General features: G+C 43.8%; 2 protein-coding genes across 2 annotated transcripts; both read right to left on the reverse strand.

The window, feature by feature from the left end:
- Positions 1-335: 335 nt before the first annotated feature.
- LOC123465716 (keratin, type II cytoskeletal 6C-like) lies at positions 336-3,520 on the reverse strand. Its single transcript, XM_045165520.1, has 3 exons — positions 3,148-3,520; positions 2,258-2,450; positions 336-438 (listed from the first exon to the last, which is right to left on the reverse strand). Exons 1-3 carry the CDS (start codon positions 3,518-3,520, stop codon positions 336-338), a joined length of 669 nt encoding a protein of 222 aa, XP_045021455.1.
- Positions 3,521-15,311: 11,791 nt separating this feature from the next.
- Positions 15,312-20,572, reverse strand: LOC102408195 (keratin, type II cytoskeletal 6A). Its single transcript, XM_025284231.3, has 9 exons — positions 19,955-20,572; positions 18,846-19,060; positions 18,445-18,505; positions 18,209-18,304; positions 17,918-18,082; positions 17,350-17,475; positions 16,313-16,533; positions 16,063-16,097; positions 15,312-15,951 (listed from the first exon to the last, which is right to left on the reverse strand). The coding sequence occupies exons 1-9, from the start codon at positions 20,492-20,494 to the stop codon at positions 15,713-15,715; spliced, it is 1,698 nt and encodes a 565-aa protein (XP_025140016.3). The 5' UTR covers positions 20,495-20,572; the 3' UTR covers positions 15,312-15,712.
- Between the last annotated feature and the right edge of the window lie 683 nt (positions 20,573-21,255).

Genomic DNA, 21,255 nt, shown 5'->3' on the forward strand with positions numbered 1-21,255 from the left:
TATGACCTTCCCAAACTTTCTTGCTGTCCCTTCCCCCATCTTCCCCCCCAACCCTGGGAACCATAATTTCCTTCTCTAAGTCTGTTAGTCTGTTCCTGTTTAGACAACAATTTACAATTTTCATCTCCACTGGATATTTTTCTTAAGCAATCATGTCCACAACTGAACCTAGTCACTCAGTAGACTCAAGTGTGGGTTTCAGGAAGCTTAACTATTTCTCTCCTGTAATCTACTTGTTCTTGAAGTTCTCCACCAGATCCTGCATGAGCTCTGAATCTGGGCAGTCACTAAAAAAAGAGAAGATAATCCTTCCACTCCCTGAGGTTGTTGATGTACTACTCAAACATAGTCACTAGGGTCAGCCTCATGGGCTTGGGTCCCTGCTCCTGAGGCAGGGTCCTCTTGGTGTCCAGGCGCTTGTTTCTCCAGGAACTACATCTGGAGGAAGGCAAGAGAGTCATTTCTTGGAGATAGAGAGCAACAAGCGTCCTTATTACTAGGTTTCCAAGAAGGCTGGAGCGGTGTCCATGGTGCTGGGCTACTAAGAGAATACATAGAGACTCAGAGTGGGAGGTATGCTCCCCTAATCTTCTTCCTTCTAAACTGACAGATCTCATTGATGAAATTCCCCCAAGGATTTTTGAGCTGTTCCTGCCCTATAAGTAAGTGTGCCTATATCAGTGAATTTTCATCACTTCCTCTCTTTATTTTGGCAAGCAGAATCAAAATTTCAGTTTAAAATGGTTCTTAACCAATATAATATACAAAGATTTTATTTTCTAGTGGATTTCAGTAATGCTGGGAGGGATTGGGGGCAGGAGGAGAAGGGGACGACAGAGGATGAGATGGCTGGATGGCATCACTGACTTGATGCATGTGAGTCTGAGCGAACTCTGGGAGTTGGTGATGGACAGAGAGGCCTGGCGTGCTGCGATTCATGGGGTCGCAAAGAGTCGGACACAACTGAGCAATTGAACTGAACTGAACTGAATGATTAAATACTAATCTAAACTCACATTTAGTGCTTGTATCTCTTCTAAAGCATTGTTATAGGTGGCCATGCTCTGTTTCTAGAATAACTTCTTTTTAAAAGCAAATTATAAATCTTTACACATCTCAAACATTTCTTTTTCTCATCTGTATGGAATTTTTTTTTTTTACTTTACAATATTGTATTGGTTTTGCCATACATCAACATGCACCCACCACGGGTGTACACGTGTTCCCATCCTGAACCCCGCTTCCACCTCCCTCCCCATACCATCCCTCCGGGTCATCCCAGTGCACCAGCCCCAAGCATCCTGTATCCTGCATCGAACCTGGACTGTGATTCGTTTCTTATATGATATTATGCATGTTTTAATGTCATTCTCCCAAATCATCCCCCATCCCTCTCTCACAGAGTCCAAAAGACTGTTCTATACATCTGTGTCTCTTTTGCTGTCTCGCATACAGGGTTGTCGTTACCATCTTTCTAAATTCCATATATATGCGTTAGTATACTGTATTGGTGTTTTTCTTTCTGGCTTACTTCACTCTGTATTATAGGCTTCAGTTTCATCCACCTCATTAGAACTGATTCAAATGTATTCTTTTTAGTGGCTGAGTAATACTCCATTGTGTATATGTATGTACCACAGCTTTCTTATCCATTCATCTGCTGATGGACATCTAGGTTGCTTCAATGTCCTGGCTATTATAAGCAGTGCTGCAATGAACATTGGGGTACACGTGTCTCTTTCAATTCTGGTTTCCTTGGTGTGTATGCCCAGCAGTGGGATTGCCGGGTCGTATGGCAGTTCTATTTCCAGTTTTTTAAGGAATCTCCACACTGTTCTCCGTAGTGGCTGTACTAGTTTGCATTCCCACCAACAGTGTAAGAGGGTTCCCTTTTCTTTTACTTTTCTTCTTTTTTTCCCTTCCTACTAGAAAAATGGGCCAGAACCTCAGAGTAGGTAGTGACTGGCCTTTTCTTTGCATCCCATTGTAGACCTATTAGTGGTAAGTGTTAATATATTTCATTCTTTCCTTTTTTTTTCTCTGTTTCAGGGTTATCAAGAGTTGACAATGTTTGCTAAGCAGGAATGAGAGAAATTTGCAGGATCTAAATGATTTCCATCATCTCCTGCCTGTGATACACATGGAACCTGTCCTGCATGCCAGTAGAGAGCTCCTCTGAGTCCCCTCCTCTCTTTCCCCCAAGTCTCCCCCAATAGGACATTGGTTGGGTCTCTCTTGGGCACTCTGCAATCCCCACTGGGGCAGATGCTCCCAGCTCACCTTGTCAATGAAGGAGGCAAACTTGTTGTTGAGGGTCTTGATCTGCTCCCGCTCCTCAGTCCTCACCCGCTGGATGGTGGGGTCGATTTGCAGGTTGAGGGGAGTCAGAAGACTCTGGTTGACGGTGACCTCTTGGATGCCTCCAGGGGGAAACACAGGGAAGCCAGAGCCTCCATCAGATCAGATCAGATCAGATCAGTCGCTCAGTTGTGTCCGACTCTTTGCGGCCCCATGAATTGCAGCACACCAGGCCTCCCTGTCCATCACCAACTCCCAGAGTTCACTCAGACTCACGTCTATCAAGTCAGTGATGCCATCCAGCCATCTCATCCTCTGTCGTCCCCTTCTCCTCCTGCCCCCAATCCATCCCAGCATCAGAGTCTTTTCCAATGAGTCAACTTTGCATGAGGTGGCCAAAGTACTGGAGTTTCAGCTTTAGCATCATTCCTTCCAAAGAAATCCCAGGGCTGATCTCCTTCAGAATGGACTGGTTGGATCTCCTTGCAGTCCAAGGGACTCTCAAGAGTCTTCTCCAACACCACAGTTCAAAAGCATCAATTCTTCGGCACTCAGCCTTCTTCACAGCCCAACTCTCACACCCATACATGACCACAGGAAAAACCATAGCCTTGACTAGACGAACCTTTGTTGGCAAAGTAATTTCTCTGCTTTTGAATATGCTATCTAGGTTGGTCATAACTTTCCTCCCAAGGAGTAAGCGTCTTTTAATTTCATGGCTGCAGTCACCATCTGTAGTGATTTTGGAGCCCAGAAAAATAAAGTCTGACACTGTTTCCCCATCTATTTCCCATGAAGTGATGGGACTAGATGCCATGATCTTCGTTTTCTGAATGTTGAGCTTTAAGCCAACTCCATAGCCACCTCCAAAGTCAGCGTCCCCATGGAGCCCAAAGCCACTACCAGCCCCAGCACCGAAACCAAATCCACTCCCGGCTCCACCCCCGAAACCATAGCCAGCTCCAATTCTGCCGCCATAGCCACCACCGATGACACAGCTGCCCCCTGCGATGGAGATCCTCTTGGAGCCCCCCAGGCCATAGAGGCTGCGGCTGCCAAAGCCAGCTCCTCCACACACTCCAGTGAGACCACCACTCCCCCTGGAGCGGGACAGGGACAAGCTGCTGAAGCCAGAGCGGCACACCCCAGGGACTCTGGCTGAGCTGGCACTGAAGCCCCTGCAGCTGATGCTTTGGGTCTTCACGGTGGATTTGTAAGACATGGTTCCTGAAGAAGAAGAGGTTAAGAAGGGCATGAGAGGAAAAGTATGAGATGGGCTTCCAGTAGCTAGTGTAAAAGGAAGGATGGGCTGGGCTCAGCCCTGGAAGATGAACCTGAGATTGGGAAGGGCTGGGCTTTATAAACAATGAGATGATACTTTGGTTATTAGAAAGGATAAGAAATAAGAAGGCTGAACTGGTGATTCATTGCAGGATACAGGAAGCTTGGGGCTGGTGCACTGGGATAACCCAGAGGGACGGTATGGGGAGGGAGGTGGGAGGGGGGTTCAGGATTGGGAACACGTGTACACCCATGGCGAATTCATGTTGATGTATGGCAAAACCAATACAATATTGTAAAGTAATTAGCCTCTAATTAAAATCAATAAATTTAAATTAAAAAAATAAAAAATAAAACAAACAAACGAAAAAAGAAATAAGGCTGCTTTTTGGCTTCCTTTAACAAAGGAAAAAATTCTCCTGCCTTTGATCTTTGATATCAGTACGAGACTATTCTCAGTTAACTGAGGCTAAGAGTCAGACTTTGTCTCAAACAAAGGTTCAATATGCATTGAACTATGGGTTTTATGAATTTTATGAATTTATGCATTCAATATGCTTGTGTATCAGAATGTACATGCCCATTACCTTGATTTTGCAATTATTATGTCAAGGCTAGCTTTGCTTCATCCGTAATTCCAATTTGATCTTTTGTAATAGCTGAGAATTTGGAAATCTAAGAGCAGTCTATTGTTTATGCTCTCACAGAAAGATTACCATTTTCCCAGTGTTTATAAAAACGTTAAATTTGACTTACTCTTCCCATTATGTAAAAATTAACAGATAGAAAAGTATAAGAAAAACATAATAGGTCCTTATTGATCTATTATGGGTGGGTGCCCATTACCCAGATTTTGTGATTATTATCTTAAGGTCAACATTATTTCATCCATAACTCCACCCACTTTCTTCATCCATCTTAAATTATTTGAAAGGAAATTCCAGAAGGAAGGTCACAGAGTTTCATATTCAATTCAGTGTTTATGTCTAAATGATATCTTTAGAAAATGACCAAAATGCTGTTTTTATACCTTAAAAATTTAACAATAATTCTTTAACATCAAGTAGTTTAGTGAACATTCAAATTTCCCTTTATTCTTATTTATTTTTATAATTTGTTCAATTCAGGGTCTAAATAATGTCCATGCATGTTTATTTGGGTGATATATCTTTTAAATAATACATCCTTTGTATCATTTAGATCTTAATTTTTTGGCCATTTATTTGTTAAATAAACTAGGTTGCCTGTTTACAAAGGTCCATAGTCAAATCTATGGTTTTTCCAATAGTCACATATGGATGTGAGAGTTGGACCATAAAGAAAGCTGAGCACCAAAGAACTGATGCCTTCGAATTGTGGTGCTGGAGAAGACTCTTGAGAGTCCCTTGGACAACAAGGCGATCAAACCAGTCAATCCTAAAGGAAATCAACCCTGAATATTCATTGGAAGGACTGATGCTGAAGCTGAAACTCCAATACTTTGGCCACCTGATGTGACGAGCTGACTCATTAGAAAAGACCCTGATGCTGGGAAAGATTGAAGGCAGAAGGAGAAGAGCACAACAGATGATGAAGTGGTCAGATAGCATCACCCAGTCAATAGACATGATTGAGAAAACTCTAGGAGAGAGTGAAGGACAGGATAGCCTTGAATGCTTTAATCCATGGGGTTGCAAAGAATCAGATATAACTTAGTGACCAAGCAACAACAACATCCTATCCTATAGAGTTTTCCACTCTTTGGCTTTTGTTATTGCCTTCTCTGATATCATTCCGTATGAACCTGGGTCTCCTGCATTGCAGGCAGATTCTTTTTTTTTTAATTAATTTTTTTATTGAAGGATAATTGCTTTACAGAATTTTGTTGTTCTTCGTCAAACCTCAACATGAATTAGCCATAGGTATACATATATCCCCTCCCTTTTGAACCTCCCTCCCATCTCCCTCCCCATCCCATTCCTCTAGGTTGATACAGAGCCCCTGTTTGAGTTTCCTGAGCCATACACCAAATTCCCATTGGCTATCTAATTTACACATGGCAATGTAAGTTTCCATGTTACTCTTTCCATACATCTCACCCTCTCCTCCCTTCTCCCCATGTCCATACACCTATTCTCTATGTCTGTTTCTCTACTGCTTCCCTGTAAATAAACTCTTCAGTGCCATTTTTCTAATTTATGTATATGTGCATTAGAATGATATTTATCTTTCTCTTTCTGACTCACTTCACTCTGCATAACAGATTCTAGATTCATCCACTTCATCAGAATTGACTCAAATGCCTTCCTTTTTATGGCTGAGTAATATTCCATTGTGTATGTGTACCACAACTTCTTTATCCATTCATCTGTTGATGGACATCTAGGTTGCTTCCATGTTCTAGCTATTGTAAATGCAATGAATGATGGGACATGTGACTTTTTCAATTTTGGTTTCCTTGTGGTATATGCCTAGGAGTGGGATTGCTATGCCATATGGTGGTTTTATTACTAGTTTTTTAAGGAATCTGCATACCGTCTTCCATAGTGGCTGTATCAATTTACATTCCCACAAACAGTGCAAGAGCATACCCTTTTCTCCACACCCTCTCTAGCATGTATTGTTTGTAGACTTTTTGGTGATGGCCATTCTGACCGGTGTGAGGTGATATCTCATTGTGGTTTTGATTTGCATTTCTCTAATACTGAGTGATGTTGAGCATCTTTTCAGGTGTTTGTTAGCCATCTGTATGTCTTCTTTGGAGAAATGCCTGTTTACATCTTTTCCCCACTTTTTGACTGGGTTGTTTGCTTTTCTGGTATTGAGTTGTATGAGATGCTTGTATATTTTGGAAATTAATCCTTTGTCAGTTGTTTCATTTGCTATTATTTTCTCCCATTCTGAGGGTTGTCTTTTCACCTTGCTTATAGTTTCCTTTGCTGTGCAAAAGCTTTTAAGTTTAATCAGGTCCCACTTGTATACTTTTGTTTTTATTTCCCTTACTCTAAGAGGTGGGTCATAGAGGATCTTGTTTTGATTTATGTCATTGAGTGTTCTGCCTATGTTATCCTCTAAGAGTTTTATACTTTCTGGTCTTACATTTAGATCTTTAATACATTTTGAGTTTATCTGTGTATGGTGTTAGGAAGTGTTCTAATTTCATTCTTTTACACGTAGTTGTCCAGTTTTCCCAGCACCATTTATTGAAGAGGCTATCTTTGCCCCATTGTATATTCTTGCCTCCTTTGTCAAAAATAAGGTACCCAGAGGTGCAAGGGTTTATTTCTGGGCTTTCTATCTGTTCCATTGGCCTATATTTCTGTGTTTTTTTTTGTTTTTGTTTTTGTTTTTGTTTTGTGCCAGTAGCATACTGTCTTGATGACTGTAGCTTTGTAGCATAATCTGAAGTCAGGAAGGTTTATTTCTCCAGCTCCAGTATTCTTTCTCAAGACTGCTTTGGCTATTTGGGGTCTTTTGTATTTCCAAATGAATTGTGAAATTTTTTATTCTAGTTCTGTGAAAAACTAGGACCAACCCCACATCCAAGGAGTGGTGGCTGCGTGGGCGCAGGAGGGCCTAGAGGAGCTATCCCACGTTGAAGGTCAGGAAGGGCGGCAGTGAGGAGATACTCCTCGTCCAAGGTAAGGAGCAGTGGCTGCGCTTTGCTGGAGCAGCCGTGAAGAGATACCCCACGCCCAAGGTAAGAGAAACCCAAGTAAGACGGTAGGTGTTGCAAGAGGGCATCAGACGGCAGACACACTGAAACCATACTCACAGAAAACTAGTCAATCTAATCACACTAGGACCACAGCCTTGTCTAACTCAATGAAACTAAGCCATGCCCGTGGGGCAACCCAAGACGGGCAGGTCATGGTGGAGAGATCTGACAGAATGTGGTCCACTGGAGAAGGGAATGGTAAACCACTTCAGTATTCTTGCCTTGAGAACCCCATGAACAGTATGAAAAGGCAAAATGATAGGATACTGAAAGAGGAACTCCCCATGTCAGTAGGTGCCCAATACGCTACTGGAGATCAGTGGAGAAATAACTCCAGAAAGAATGGAGGGATGGAGCCAAAGCAAAAACAATACCCAGCTGTGCATGTGACTGGTGATAGAAGCAAGGTCTGATGCTGTAAAGAGCAATATTGCATAGGAACCTGGAATGTCTGGTCCATGAATCAAGGCAAATTGGAAGTAGTCAAACAAGAGGTGGCAAGAGTGAATGTTGACATTCTAGGAATTAGCGAACTAAAATGGACTGGAATGGGTGACTTTAACTCAGATGACCATTATATCTACTACTGCAGGCAGGAATCCCTTAGAAGAAATGGAGTAGCCATCATGGTCAACAAAAGAGTCCAAAATGCAGTACTTGGATGCAATCTCAAACGACAGAATGATCTCTGTTCGTTTCCAAGGCAAACCATTCAGTATCACAGTAATCCAAGTCTATGCCCCAACCAGAAATGCTGAAGAAGCTGAAGTTGAATGGTTTTATGAAGACCTATAAGACCTTTTAAAACTAACACCCAAAAAAGATGTCCTTTTCATTATAGGGGACTGGAATGCAAAAGTAGGAAGTCAAGAAACACCTGGAGTAACAGGCAAATTTGGCCTTGGAGTACGGAATGAAGCAGGGCAAAGACTAATAGAGTTTTGCCAAGAAAATGCACTGGTCATCCAACAACCAAGAGAAGACTCTACACATGGACATCACCAGATGGTCAACACTGAAATCAGATTGATTACATTCTTTGCAGCCAAAGATGGAGAAGCTCTATACAGTCAACCAAAACAAGATGGGGAGCTGACTGTGGCTCAGATCATGAACTCCTTATTACCAAATTCAGACTTAAATTGAAGAAAGTGGGGAAAACCACTAGACCATTCAGGTTTGACCTAAATCAAATCCCTTATGATTATACAGTGGAAGTGAGAAATAGATTTAAGGGCCTAGATCTGATAGATGGAGTGCCTGATGAACTGTAGACGGAGGTTTGTGACATTATACAGGAGACAGGGATCAAGATCATCCCCATGGGAAAGAAATGCAAAAAAGCAAAATGGCTGTCTGGGGAGGCCTTACAAATAGCTGTGAAAAGAAGAGAAGTGAAAAGCAAAGGAGAAAAGGAAAGATATAAGCATATGAATGCAGAATTACAAAGAATAGCAAGGAGAGATAAGAAAGCCTTCCTCAGCGATCAATGCAAAGAAATAGAGGAAAACAACAGAATGGGAAAGACTAGAGATCTCTTCAAGAAAATTAGAGATACCAAGGGAACATTTCATGCAAAGATGGGCTCGATAAAGGACAGGAATGGTATGGACCTAACAGAAGCTGAAGATATTAAGAAGAGGTGGCAAGAATACACAGAACTGTACAAAAAAGATCTTCATGACCCAGATAATCACGATGGTGTGATCATTCATCTAGAGCCAGACATCCTGGAATGTGAAGTCAAGTGGGCCTTAGAAAGCCTCACTATGAACAAAGCTAGTGGAGGTGATGGAATTCCAGTTGAGCTATTCCAAATCCTGAAAGATGATGCTGTAAAAGTGCTGTACTCAATATGCCAGCAAACTTGGAAAACTCAGCAGTGGCCACAGGACTGGAAAAGGTCCGTTTTCATTCCAATCCAAAGAAAGGCAATGCCAAAGAATGCTTAAACTACTGCATAATTGCACTCATCTCACATGCTAGTAAAGTAATGCTCAAAATTCTCCAAGCCAGGCTTCAGCAATACATGAACCGTGAACTTCCTGATGTTCAAGCTGGTTTTAGAAAAGGCAGAGGAACCAGAGATCAAATTGCCAACATCTGCTGGATCATCAAAAAAGCAAGAGAGTTCCAGAAAAAACATCTATTTCTGCTTTATTGACTATGCCAAAGCCTTTAACTGTGTGGATCACAATAAACTGTGGAAAATTCTGAAAGAGATGGGAATACCAGACCACCTGACCTGCCTCTTGAGAAACCTGTATGCAGGTAAGGAAGCAACAGTTAGAACTGGACATGGAACAACAGACTGGTTCCAAATAGGAAAAGGAGTAGGTCAAGGCTGTATATTGTCACCCTGCTTATTTAACTTCTATGCAGAGTACATCATGAGAAACGCTGGACTGGAAGAAATACAAGCTGGAATCAAGATTGCCAGGAGAAAGATCAATAACCTCAGATATGCAGATGACACCACTCTTATGGCAGAAAGTGAAGAGGAACTCAAAAGCCTCTTGATGAAAGTGAAAGAGGAGAGTGAAAAAGTTGGCTTAAAGCTCAACATTCAGAAAATGAAGATCATGGCATCTGGTCCCATCACTTCATGGGAAATAGATGGGGAAACAGTGTCAGACTTTATTTTTTTGGGCTCCAAAATCACTGCAGATGGTGACTGCAGGCATGAAATTAAAAGATGCTTACTCCTTGGAAGGAAAGTTATGACCAACCTAGGTAGCATATTCAAAAGCAGAGACATTACTTTGCCAACAAAGGTTCATCTAGTCAAGGCTATGGTTTTTCCTGTGGTCATGTATGGATGTGAGAGTTGGACTGTGAAGAAGGCTGAGCGCCAAAGAATTGATGCTTTTGAACTGTGGTGTTGGAGAAGACTCTTGAGAGTCCCTTGGACTGCAAGGAGATCCAACCAGTCCATTCTGAAGGAGATCAGCCCTGGGATTTCTTTGGAAGGAATGATGTTAAAGCTGAAACTCCAGTACTTTGGCCACCTCATGTGAAGAGTTGACTCATTTGAGAAGACTCTGATGCTGGGATGGATTGGGGGCAGGAGGAGAAGGGGACGCCAGAGGATGAGATGGCTGGATGGCATCACTGACTCGATGCACGTGAGTCTGAGTGAACTCTGGGAGTTGGTGATGGACAGGGAGGCCTGGCGTGCTGCAATTCATGGGGCTGCAAAGAGTCGGACACAACTGAGTGACTGAATGAACTGAACTCCTTCTCCATGCAGGCAGATTCTCTATCACCTGAGCCACCAAGAAAGCCCTATATAGATATATAGGTATAGGCAAATGTATAAATATATATGTATATATATTTGCAGAATGCTTGCATCATTTTGTGTTTCCACAGCAGTGTATGAGTGTTCCAGTTGCCCCATATTGTTGCTTTGGTATCCTCAATTATTGTGATGTTAGCCATCACATTCCAAGAATATATGATTGTATCTCTGTGGGGTTTTTTAAAAATTTTAATTTATTTAAACTTAAAACCTGCAAAATCATTTCACCCATTTCTCTCACCTCTCCCGCCTCTCCCCACCTCTGATAACCACCAATCTGGTCTCTGCATGTATGAGTTTAGTTTTTAAATTTTTGAAAATGCATTTGCTTTTTGGATTTCACATATGAGAGATTTGCAATACTTGTACTTTCTCTGTCTGACTTATGTCACTTAACGTAAAGCCCTAGAGATCCATCCATGTTGTCACAAGCTGCAAGACTTCATTCTTTATACCCACATATAATATTTGTTGTTCTTGTTCATTTACTAAGTCATGTCCAACTCTTTGCAACTCCATGGACTGCAGCACGCCAGGCTTGCCTGTCCTTCACTCTCACCCGAAGTTTGCTCAAGCTCATGTCCATTGAGTCAGTGATGCCATCCAACCATCTCATCCTCTGTCTTCCCCTTCTCCTCCTGCCCTCAATCTTTCCCAGCATCAGGGTCTTTTCCAATGAGTTGGCTTTTTGCATCAGCTAGTCAAAATGTTGGAGTTTCAGCATCAGTCTTTCCAATGAACATTCAGGATCAATTTCCTTTAGGATTGACTGGTTTGATCTCCTTGCAGTCCAAGGGACTCTCAAGAGTCTTCTCCAACACCACAGTTTGAAAACATCAGTTCTTCAGTGCTCAACTTTCCTTATGGTCCAACTCTCACATCTGTACATGACTACTGGAAAAACCATTTGACTAGATGGATCTTTGTTAGCAAAATGATGTCTTTGCTTTTTAATATACTGTCTAGGTTTTACATATTTTAAAACGACTAAATTACACACATTTGCCTATATTTATTTGTCAAATGAATCTCAGCACAAATCCCCAATCACCTAATTGAAGATGTTTCTGTGCTTTGGGAGGGACCATTTGTATGTGTGAGGTTGCGTGTGTGTGTGTACATTCTTTTCCATTAGTTGTTCAAATTATGCTTGTGTTGAATCTCCTTTGTATTCTTTGTCTATCCTATAGCCTCTTGACCTTTCTTTAACCTCTTATTAACTCCCACTAAGACCCCTGCAAAATCACTGCAGATGGTGACTGCAGCCATGAAATTAAAAGACGCTTACTCCTTGGAAGGAAAGTTATGACCAACCTAGATAGCATATTCAAAAGCAGAGACATTACTTTGCCAACAAAGGTTCGTCTAGTCAAGGCTATGGTTTTTCCTGTGGTCATGTATGGATGTGAGAGTTGGGCTGTGAAGAAGGCTGAGCGCCAAAGAATTGATGCTTTAGAACTGTGGTGCTGGAGAAGACTCTTGAGAGTCCCTTGGACTGCAAGGAGATCCAACCAGTCCATTCTGAAGGAGATCAGCCCTGGGTGTTCTTTGGAAGGAATGACGCTAAAGCTGAAACTCCAGTACTTTGGCCACCTCATGCGAAGAGTTGACTCATTGGAAAAGACTCTGATGCTGGGAGGGATTGGGGGCAGGAGGAGAAGGGGACAACAGAGGATGAGATGGCTGGATGGCATCACTGACTCGATGGACATGAGTCTGGGTGAACTCTGGGAGTTGGTGATGGACAGGGAGGTCTGGAGTGCTGCGATTCATGGGGTCGCAAAGAGTCAGACACGACTGAGCGACTGAACTGAACTGAAGATCCCTGATTCTCTTTCCTCAGTATTATCCCATATGCTCTTTGCTGTGCATTCAGCATGTGTATTGCCCTTTGTACTGACATCAGCTTGACCTTCATCTTCCTGCTAGTTTTATTTTTCTCTCTGCCTCATATGTGACTTCTCTAAGTAATGTTTTCTATCTTACTCTCTCATTATATGCTTTTTTCCCTTGAATTTTATAGAGGATTTATTTTATTTTGGCAATATTTTATGGTGACTTTGTTCTGATGAGTGCTCATTATCTGCCTTTTTATTTTCCTATTCATTTCATTTTTGAATGTGTATCTCTTGTTGGTCCTGGAATGGTTCCCTTCTGACTAGTGCTCATCTTTGAAAGACTGAACTCCTTTTAGATGAGTTGTTGGCAGAAAATATTATGGGGAGTGAGCTGGGGGCATATTCAGGCTAACATGTTAGTGAATAATTCTATTATTCCTTAAAAACCTTACCCAATGAATCATTGCAGAATAACTTACAATTCACAGTCTCTGCTTTTTTTCCCTCTTGTTTAACAAAATGCTGCCAATAGGCAATCAAATGTCTCTGATTTTTTTATCCAATTCTACTTCCCAGTTTCTAGAAAGTTCATGACTAACAGGGTCCTGCCTCAGGTCATCCATGCACGCCATGACTTTTGCAAACAAGAGATTCTTGGGTTTGTGCCTGAGGACCTATGCTTCACATTGACTAGTAGTGTTAAATGAGTCAACCGCGCCTGGCATGCTGAACACCTCAACATGAGGCTGCTCCTATAGCTTGTGCTCAGCTACTGTTTTTGATGAAGATGTTTTTGTATACCAGGAGCTGAAAAACAACAACAATAAAAAAGCCAAAACAGCAGACTGAGAACAACCACCTCTCCCTGTGATGGGACGCTCCTTCACCACATAACAGGGCTTGCTCTGAACCTAGAGAGCAGTCCCAGATGAATGCTTAAGACTGCTCAAGACATTTCTGTACGTGTGTTTTGCCTGGACCTAGGCACAGTTTTCTAAATGTTCTCCTATGCACAGCTGCCTTTGAATGTCCTCATTTCCCAAAGAGTCTCACTGCAGCTTAGCCTCTGGACCTTGGATGGGCAGAGGGTCTATTGTGTGTCTTCTCCCGTAGTCTTTTGCCCCAGGTGTCGATGTAGTTGTAGTTTGCCCTGTAGTTTTTACTGAGTGTTCCTGCTACTTCTCTTGCCTGCATCTGAATTTATGGGAAACAAAGATGAGACCCTTGCAACATTTCTTCAGGAATGCCCCCCAGATGTGTTTGAAGAGACTTGCATGATAATTTGCAAATAGTCTGCATCTGCATCTTCGATTCAAGATGCATGTGCTGGTGGGTGAAGGGTGACCAAGAGGAGCAAATGGGTTTGAGGGGTGACTGGAGTGTGGGAGGGAGATTGGAAAAAAAGTTTACGAACAAGGTTGCTGTCTGCTCAAGGCCACAACTGCACCGCATATAGGGGAGGGAAAGCGCTAGGAACATTGTCATGACATTTTGCTGTAATATGGAAGATGGATTTTCTTGAGAGGGCATTTGCTTGGCTATTGCAAATTTTGAGTGTTTTCCAGAGCTCCTACAATGTTCAGACAGCTTCTGGTTGTTTTTTCAATGTTTCTTTAGCAAAAGGAGAGTTTGGTGCTTTCCAGTCTGCTATTTTGCTATCAACATCTGCACCTTAAGATTTTCATTAGAAAAATCTATGTCTACATATTATTTTGCAATCTGCTTATTATTAATTATTGTATTCTATGTATTTTTCCTAGTCAGTATTTTCTTTCCATTACTTCTCATAGGTACATAATAATACAGACACTAAGTGGGCATGGATTTTGGAACCCAGTCATCACATACCTGCTGTTGGGGAATTCTAGGGAGAATGAGAAGATACCAGTGTGAGAGGCTGCCCACCTCTCTGGGGGAATGGTTATAGGTGAACACAGCAGTATACTGATAAGGGGATCCTGAGGCACCCTCTCCATGCTATTGAAACCAAGGAACTTTCTCTCGTGATGTAAGAGCCTGGGGGCAAAGGAGATAATGGTCACTCATGAGGAAATAGGGACTGGCATGGCCAAAAGACAGCACCAATGAGTGAGGAGCCTTGCACCATATCCTGAGTTTAAATTATCCCCATTCAGAGAAGTCACAGCAGCCAGATCACACCGGAGAGAGGAAAGACTCAGCTTTGTCCATCTCCTAAAGAGTGTTAAGGTGTGAGAAGGTGGAAATTACCATTCTTATTTTGCCTTCACACTTTGAGAAACCAGCATCTGAGTTTTCTGCTGAATGTGACCAACTCTCCCACTGTCAGTTTTTCCATGCTGGGAAGATGGTTGGAATTCACATCCATGTATATACTTCTTCCTGTGTTTGTTCTATTTCTTCAGGATACATATACAGAAATAGAATTTTGGTTCAAAAGTACATACACTTTAATTATCCTTGATATACTTTCTCAGGTAAGTTTGTTGGTCAGGAAGTTAACTCTAAGTAAAGATCAAATATCCTATTTAATTGCTAAATATTGTTCTGCTCTGATGGGCCATAAACATGATTCCTGTAATGAACATTAAGACTTGACCCCCTGAGTGTGGGTTGAGTGGTCTTAGGAGGAGAGACTAATTGATTACACTTGGCCCCAACAATAAAAAGCAGAGTATACATGATGCTGGACCAGAGTCCTCCCATTACATTTGCCAAACATTTGGATTAAATTGTATCTGTGAGAGAAAGCTGATTATCAGTATCCCAAGCTGCTGTTTGTTGAAGTTCCCTACAGGAAGTGAGTGAGGCACATAGAGGTGGGGAGTGTGCTTCATGCCCGAGAAGTATGCTTCATCTGTCACATGGAAACCTCAGGAACCATTGGTGACAAAGAAAGGCTATATGAAACCACACATTATATGATAAATCTGCTTTATTTAGCAATACAAGTGAGCAAAGAGCAGAGGAAGCAACACAGGGATACAAATCCTGTACATCATAGAACTAGTCACATGGGCTTTTACAATCACTGCAAGGGAGGAACACAACATCTCTGAGATGGGATCTCCTGGGCCAGTAGAAAGTAAGTGGGATTACCCTGTCTGGACTAGGACCCAAGTAACGACCTTCCAATGGTGAACAATGGAAGCTCAGTTGCAACACGTTTTGGGAGAGAGGAGATGAGGACACTCAGCAACTTCAGTTTTAATTCAAGAAGTAAGAAAAGGAAGCAGGAAAGATAAAGCAACTGGAGGAGAGTGCAAAGCAACAGAGGGAGCCTGAGACATTGTGGGAGCTTGAGCCCATGACACGACTTCAGTGCTTGTAGCCCTTCCTGCTGGAGGAGGAGGTGGTGGTGGTGTATTTGATGGTGGAACTGCTGCCCCCAGAGGAGCCGAAGCCACACCCTATGGCTCTGCCACTGCCAGAACTGAAGCCACCTCCAAGGCTGTGACCGCTGCCGTAGGAGTAGCCACTTCCTCCACTCACGCCTAAGCCACTGCCGAGACCGCTGGCACCACCATAGCCACCAGAGACAGTGGACTGCACCACGGCTGTGGAGGCAAAGGGACGAGGTCAGGACACGATGGTGAGCTCCCTCTGCCACACAGAGTCCAGTCAGAGAGACACAAGGGCACGGGATGGGGGCAGGTGAAGGCACTTACAGATGTTGACTTGTCCAACGCCTTCCCCACTCAGCCTAGGAGACAGAAGACACAGCCACGATGAGACCCAGAGCCACAGCTGGCCCCGCATGGGAAGCCTCCGTGTGAGGAGAGTCCCCAGGAGCCTGCCTTCTCAGTGCTCTCCTGGCAGTAGCACTATGACCACCGCTAGAGCGCCTTCCACTTGGGCTCATTGGCAGGACTTCTTGGAGATGGAGCCAGATGGTTGCGGAGGCTGTGAGTTACTCACCTGCACTCCTCGCCTTCCAGCAGCTTCCTGTAGGTGGCAATCTCCACGTCCAGGGCCAGCTTGACATTCATGAGCTCCTGGTACTCCTTCAGCAGCCGGGCCATGTCCTGCTTGGCCTTCTGCAGGGCGTCCTCCAGGTCAGCCAGCTTGATCCTGGCGTCCTTGAGGGCCAGCTCCCCACGCTGCTCGGCGTCGGCGATGGCGGATTGCAGGCTGGCGCACTAGAGGGGAGGAAGGCAGAGGAAACTGAATCTGGACTCCAGGGGACAGGAAACACAGTTGTACTTTCCCAGTGAGGAAGAGCTCTAGAGCCCAGGTCTCGTGGAAAAGGAGGTTTGATTCATTTTGTCCAGTTTTCTCCATTCTACAAACCTTAACTAGTCTTGAAGTCCTTTAAGAAAATTTATTCCCTTCTCTGTTAACCACCCTAATGTTGATGGGGCTGGAAGATACCACAGAAGACTGAAGACCAGGGGACATGGGAAGAAATAGACCTACTGCCTAGTTTTGAATGTTGAACTTTGGATAAGTTCACATGGATGTACAATAGCTTATACAAACCACGAACATCCTCCCTGAAAGACAATTTTATCTCAAACTCTTGAGACCTCACCTTCCTTTCACTTCACAGATTTTTTTGAACAACCCTCATTTGTCCTGTGTCTTTTCTCAGATTCTTTTTCACATTGAGTATGAGTATATTTGCAGCATTCTTCCCCCGCACTTTCTAGCCTGAGCTTTTCTTTGCCAACATGTGTCTTGCATCCCCAACTCAATCATTCTCCTTATGGAATCTCATTTCGATGCCTCTAGACTGTGTGTATGAAACACTGACCAGCTGAGATTCATCCTATCCTGAGTTTGCTTCCTGCTCTTGAGTTGGGCTCCATCTCTCTAACCTGGGGAAACTCAACCATGACATGTCCTCCTCTCTCTGCTTTTTCCTCAGTGCCCAAGAATTTCCCACATGATGGTTGATGATACCTGATGCTCTAGGAAGGAAAGGATGCTTTTCTCTTCCATGGTCCCCACTGTACCTGCTTCTTGACGTGGTCAATCTCAGATCTCAGCCTCTGGATCACGCGGTTGATCTCAGAGATCTCCTGCTTGGTGTTGCGCAGGTCATCCCCGTGTCTGCCCGCCGTCACCCGCAGCTCCTCGTACTGTGAACCAGAGGGAGACAAGGGGGCTGTCCATGGGCTTCACAGGACACTAATCAAGGTTTTCAAAATAGAATCTAATGGTTTTCCATAAGACATTTAAAGAAAACTGGTGTTACTAGGTCATTGACGCTCTTCACCCATCACACACCATCCTTGGTAAGACCACTGACTGACTGGTTCTCTTCAGGACAAGCAATGTTCTGTACTCTTGCTGAGAGTCAACATTGAAATAAAGCTAAAACAAAGGTCACTCACCTTGATCTACATTAGCTTTCATCCTAACTTGGGTTCTTTGACCTATGAGACTCGGGCATAATTACCCAAAAGGTCTACCCTGAGAGGCCCGCACTTCTTAGTTGTAGTTTCCCCACTGAAGTTTACAGCCTCACTGATGTTCACAGAGGAGGCACAAGGATTCATCAGCTGCCGCTTCACCACTCACCTTGGACTGGTACCAGGACTCAGCCTCAGCCCGGCTCCTCTGAGCGATCTCCTCATATTGGGCTTTGACTTCAGCGATGATGCTGTCCAGGTCCAGGTTGCGGTTGTTGTCCATGGAGAGGACCACAGAAGTGTCTGAGATGTGGGTTTGCATCTGAGCCAGTTCCTGCAGAACAAGAGATCATCCAATCATCTTTGGTCATGATGTTTAGAGAGGTACCTAGACCAAAGATATTCAACTCTTTACAAATCTCTTTAAAGGAAATAAAACAGAATGTGGAGAGATACTTACAGCATCATAGAAGGTTCTCAGGAAGTTGATCTCATCTGTGAGAGCATCTACCTTGGCTTGTAGTTCAACCTTGTTCATGTAGGCAATATCCACATCCTGGGGAAGAAGCAAACAGCCTGGGATCAGATGAACCCTCCTACCCAGTCTGCTCCTGTTTTAGTCTCCTCAGTGATTCTTTTCTCAGACTCCTCTCCTTCAGGAAAGGGCCATGAACCCCTGATCTGACTCAATCTCACCTTCTTCAACTTCACAAACTCATTCTCGGCTGCTGTGCGTTTGTTGATTTCATCTTCGTATCTGGAATTAAAAGGAATAAACTCCAATTGAGTCAGGGGTGAAGATGATACAAGAAAAAGCAGCCTGAGATCTCTGCTTCCCAGAACGGATATATACAAATGAGACTTCTGTCAATAAGCCTAAAGGTTGTAATTTGTGGTTTCTAATTTCTTTACTCGTTACTCTTCCCATTCAACTTTTATGGCCCTTTTGTTCTTCAGGGTTTGTGTTTAGTAACAACTGTAATGTCATGTCTATTGACATGTTTTGTTAAGAATCATGCCCTCATTTGGACCTGGTCATCTAACAGACCGAAGTGTGGGCTTCAGGAATCTAAGGTGTTTTCTCCCCTGTCACTCACTTGTTCTTGAAGTCCTCCACCGTGTCCTGCATCCCCCTGAGCTCCGAGTCCAGGCGGCCTCTCTCCCCAAGGATACTATCCAGCTGTCTCCTGAGGTTGTTGATGTACTGCTCGAACAAAGGCTCCAGGTTCTGCCTCACGGTCCTGGTGCCCTGCTCCTGCAGCAGGGTCCACTTGGTGTCCAGGACCTTGTTCTGCTGCTCCAGGAATCGGACCTGCAGGGAAACAAGATGGTTATCTGTGAGTTGACAAGTCCCCAGGCCAATCTGGTGGTCTGGTGGTGCTGGGCTGCTCCAGAGCCTGTACAGAGGCTGACAGTTCTGCTCCCCTGACTCTTTAGCTTCACACCACACAGGTCTCATGGCCAAGTTTCCCCAGGGAGCTGTCAGATGTTCCCTCCCTCTCACTTATGGAGACTGTCAGTCAGTGACTTTCAACCCTTCCTGTCTTCCTCGTGACAAGAACAAGCACAAATGTACTTTATCATAGCATTTTTCTCATATTGCACAGAGCTTTCACAAAGCACATGCCTCAGTTAAAGGGATATCAGATGTTTATAGTCTAATGATTAGATTCCAATTCTATTAATGGTTGGATTTAATCTTGTTTCCCATATAGTGCATGAATCCGGCTGATACAAAGTCCCTTATGGCTCATTTTCTGGTTCTACAGGTGAGTATTTCTATGGATATAAACTTGAGTTGTTTTTCCTCAAATTCCCTTTTGTTTTTTGCTTTCTTTCCTCCATCCAGCATCCATCTATGACTCAAATGCAGTTTCCACTTCAATACCCTTTTAACTTCTTAGACCATCCAGAAGATCAAGCCATCTCATTGCATTCTCTCATTTCCTGTTCTTTCCTTCAGGATTATCAAGAACTGTGACTATTTCCTTGGCAGGAATGGGGCCATGTGAGGGATGAGTAGTTATAAATTATTTCCATCACCTTCTGCCTAGGGTCCACATGTAGGCTGTCCTGCATCCCAGTGGAGAGCTCGCCTGAGTCCCACCCACCTCTTCCCCGAGTCTCCCCTCCGGTAGAACAGGTCTCTTAGTTGGCTCTCTTGGGCACTCTGCAACCCTCACTGGGGCAGATGCTCCCAGCTCACCTTGTCGATGAAGGAGGCAAACTTGTTGTTGAGGGTCTTGATCTGCTCCCGCTCCTCAGTCCTCACCCGCTGGATGGTGGGGTCGATTTGCAGGTTGAGGGGAGTCAGGAGACTCTGGTTGACAGTGACCTCTTGGATGCCTCCAGGGGGGCACACAGGGAAGCCAGGACCACCGAAGCCACCTCCGAAGCCAGCTCCACCACCGAGCCCAAAGCCACTACCAGCCCCAGCACCGAAACCAAATCCACTCCCGGCTCCACCCCCGAAGCCATAGCCAGCTCCAATTCTGCCGCCATAGCCACCACCAATGACACAGCTGCCCCCTGCGATGGAGATCCTCTTGGAGCCCCCCAGGCCATAGAGGCTGCGGCTGCCAAAGCCAGCTCCTCCACACACTCCAGCGAGGCCGCCACTGCCCCTGGAGCGGGACAGGGACACGCTGCTGAAGCCAGAGCGGCACACCCCAGGGACTCTGGCTGAGCCGGCACTGAAGCCCTTGCGGCTGATTCTTTGGGTCTTCACAATGGATTTGCAAGACATGGTTCCTGAAGAAGCAGAGACTGAGGAAAGAGCAAGGGGTGCAGTGCAGAGCTGAGAGGAGCAGGTCTGTAAGAGGAGCTTCCCAGCAGCAGCTTATATACAGAGAAAATGGGCTGGGCTCAGTCCTGGAAGGTGAGCCTGCAGGTTGGGAAGGGCCAGGCTTTACAAAGAATGAGATCATATCTGGTTTATTAGAAAAGTTATGAAATGTGAAGATTGCATATTTGGTTTCCTTTAGTCAGGGAAAATTTCTCCTGCCTTCCAGCTTTGACAGCTCTGAGTACAGTAAGACTAGTCTCAACTCACTGAGCTGGGAGTTAGTCAGCAACTCACACAAAGGTTGTCCATGTAATCCTCGTGTGTGAAATGTACTGAGGCTCATCTGCCCTGATGTTTCACCCACCAGCCAGAAATCCTGGAGAGCAAAATAGCCTAGCTTTTCTTATAATAATAATTATTATGTTTGTCATTAATTACAGAAGTTAAACATGACTTTTTTTGCTTTCCTCAAAATTTCCCACAGGTAGGTATGTAGATTTGCAATATAAATGGGTCTCTGTATGCCTATCACTGGATTTTATAAAAATTAATTTCTCGTGGTCAGAGTTATAACCTCTACACTCTCATGCAATTCCCTATCAAGTCTAATATACTGAAAAGCAGTTCCCAAATATCTTCTTTCATCTTTAGAATACAATTCAATATTTATCTGTAAATGAGTTGCTCTTTTACACAAACCCTTTATATATCCTTAATACTTA

Source organism: Bubalus bubalis, chromosome 4 (assembly GCF_019923935.1).
Source record: "Bubalus bubalis isolate 160015118507 breed Murrah chromosome 4, NDDB_SH_1, whole genome shotgun sequence".
NCBI lineage: Eukaryota > Metazoa > Chordata > Mammalia > Artiodactyla > Bovidae > Bubalus > Bubalus bubalis.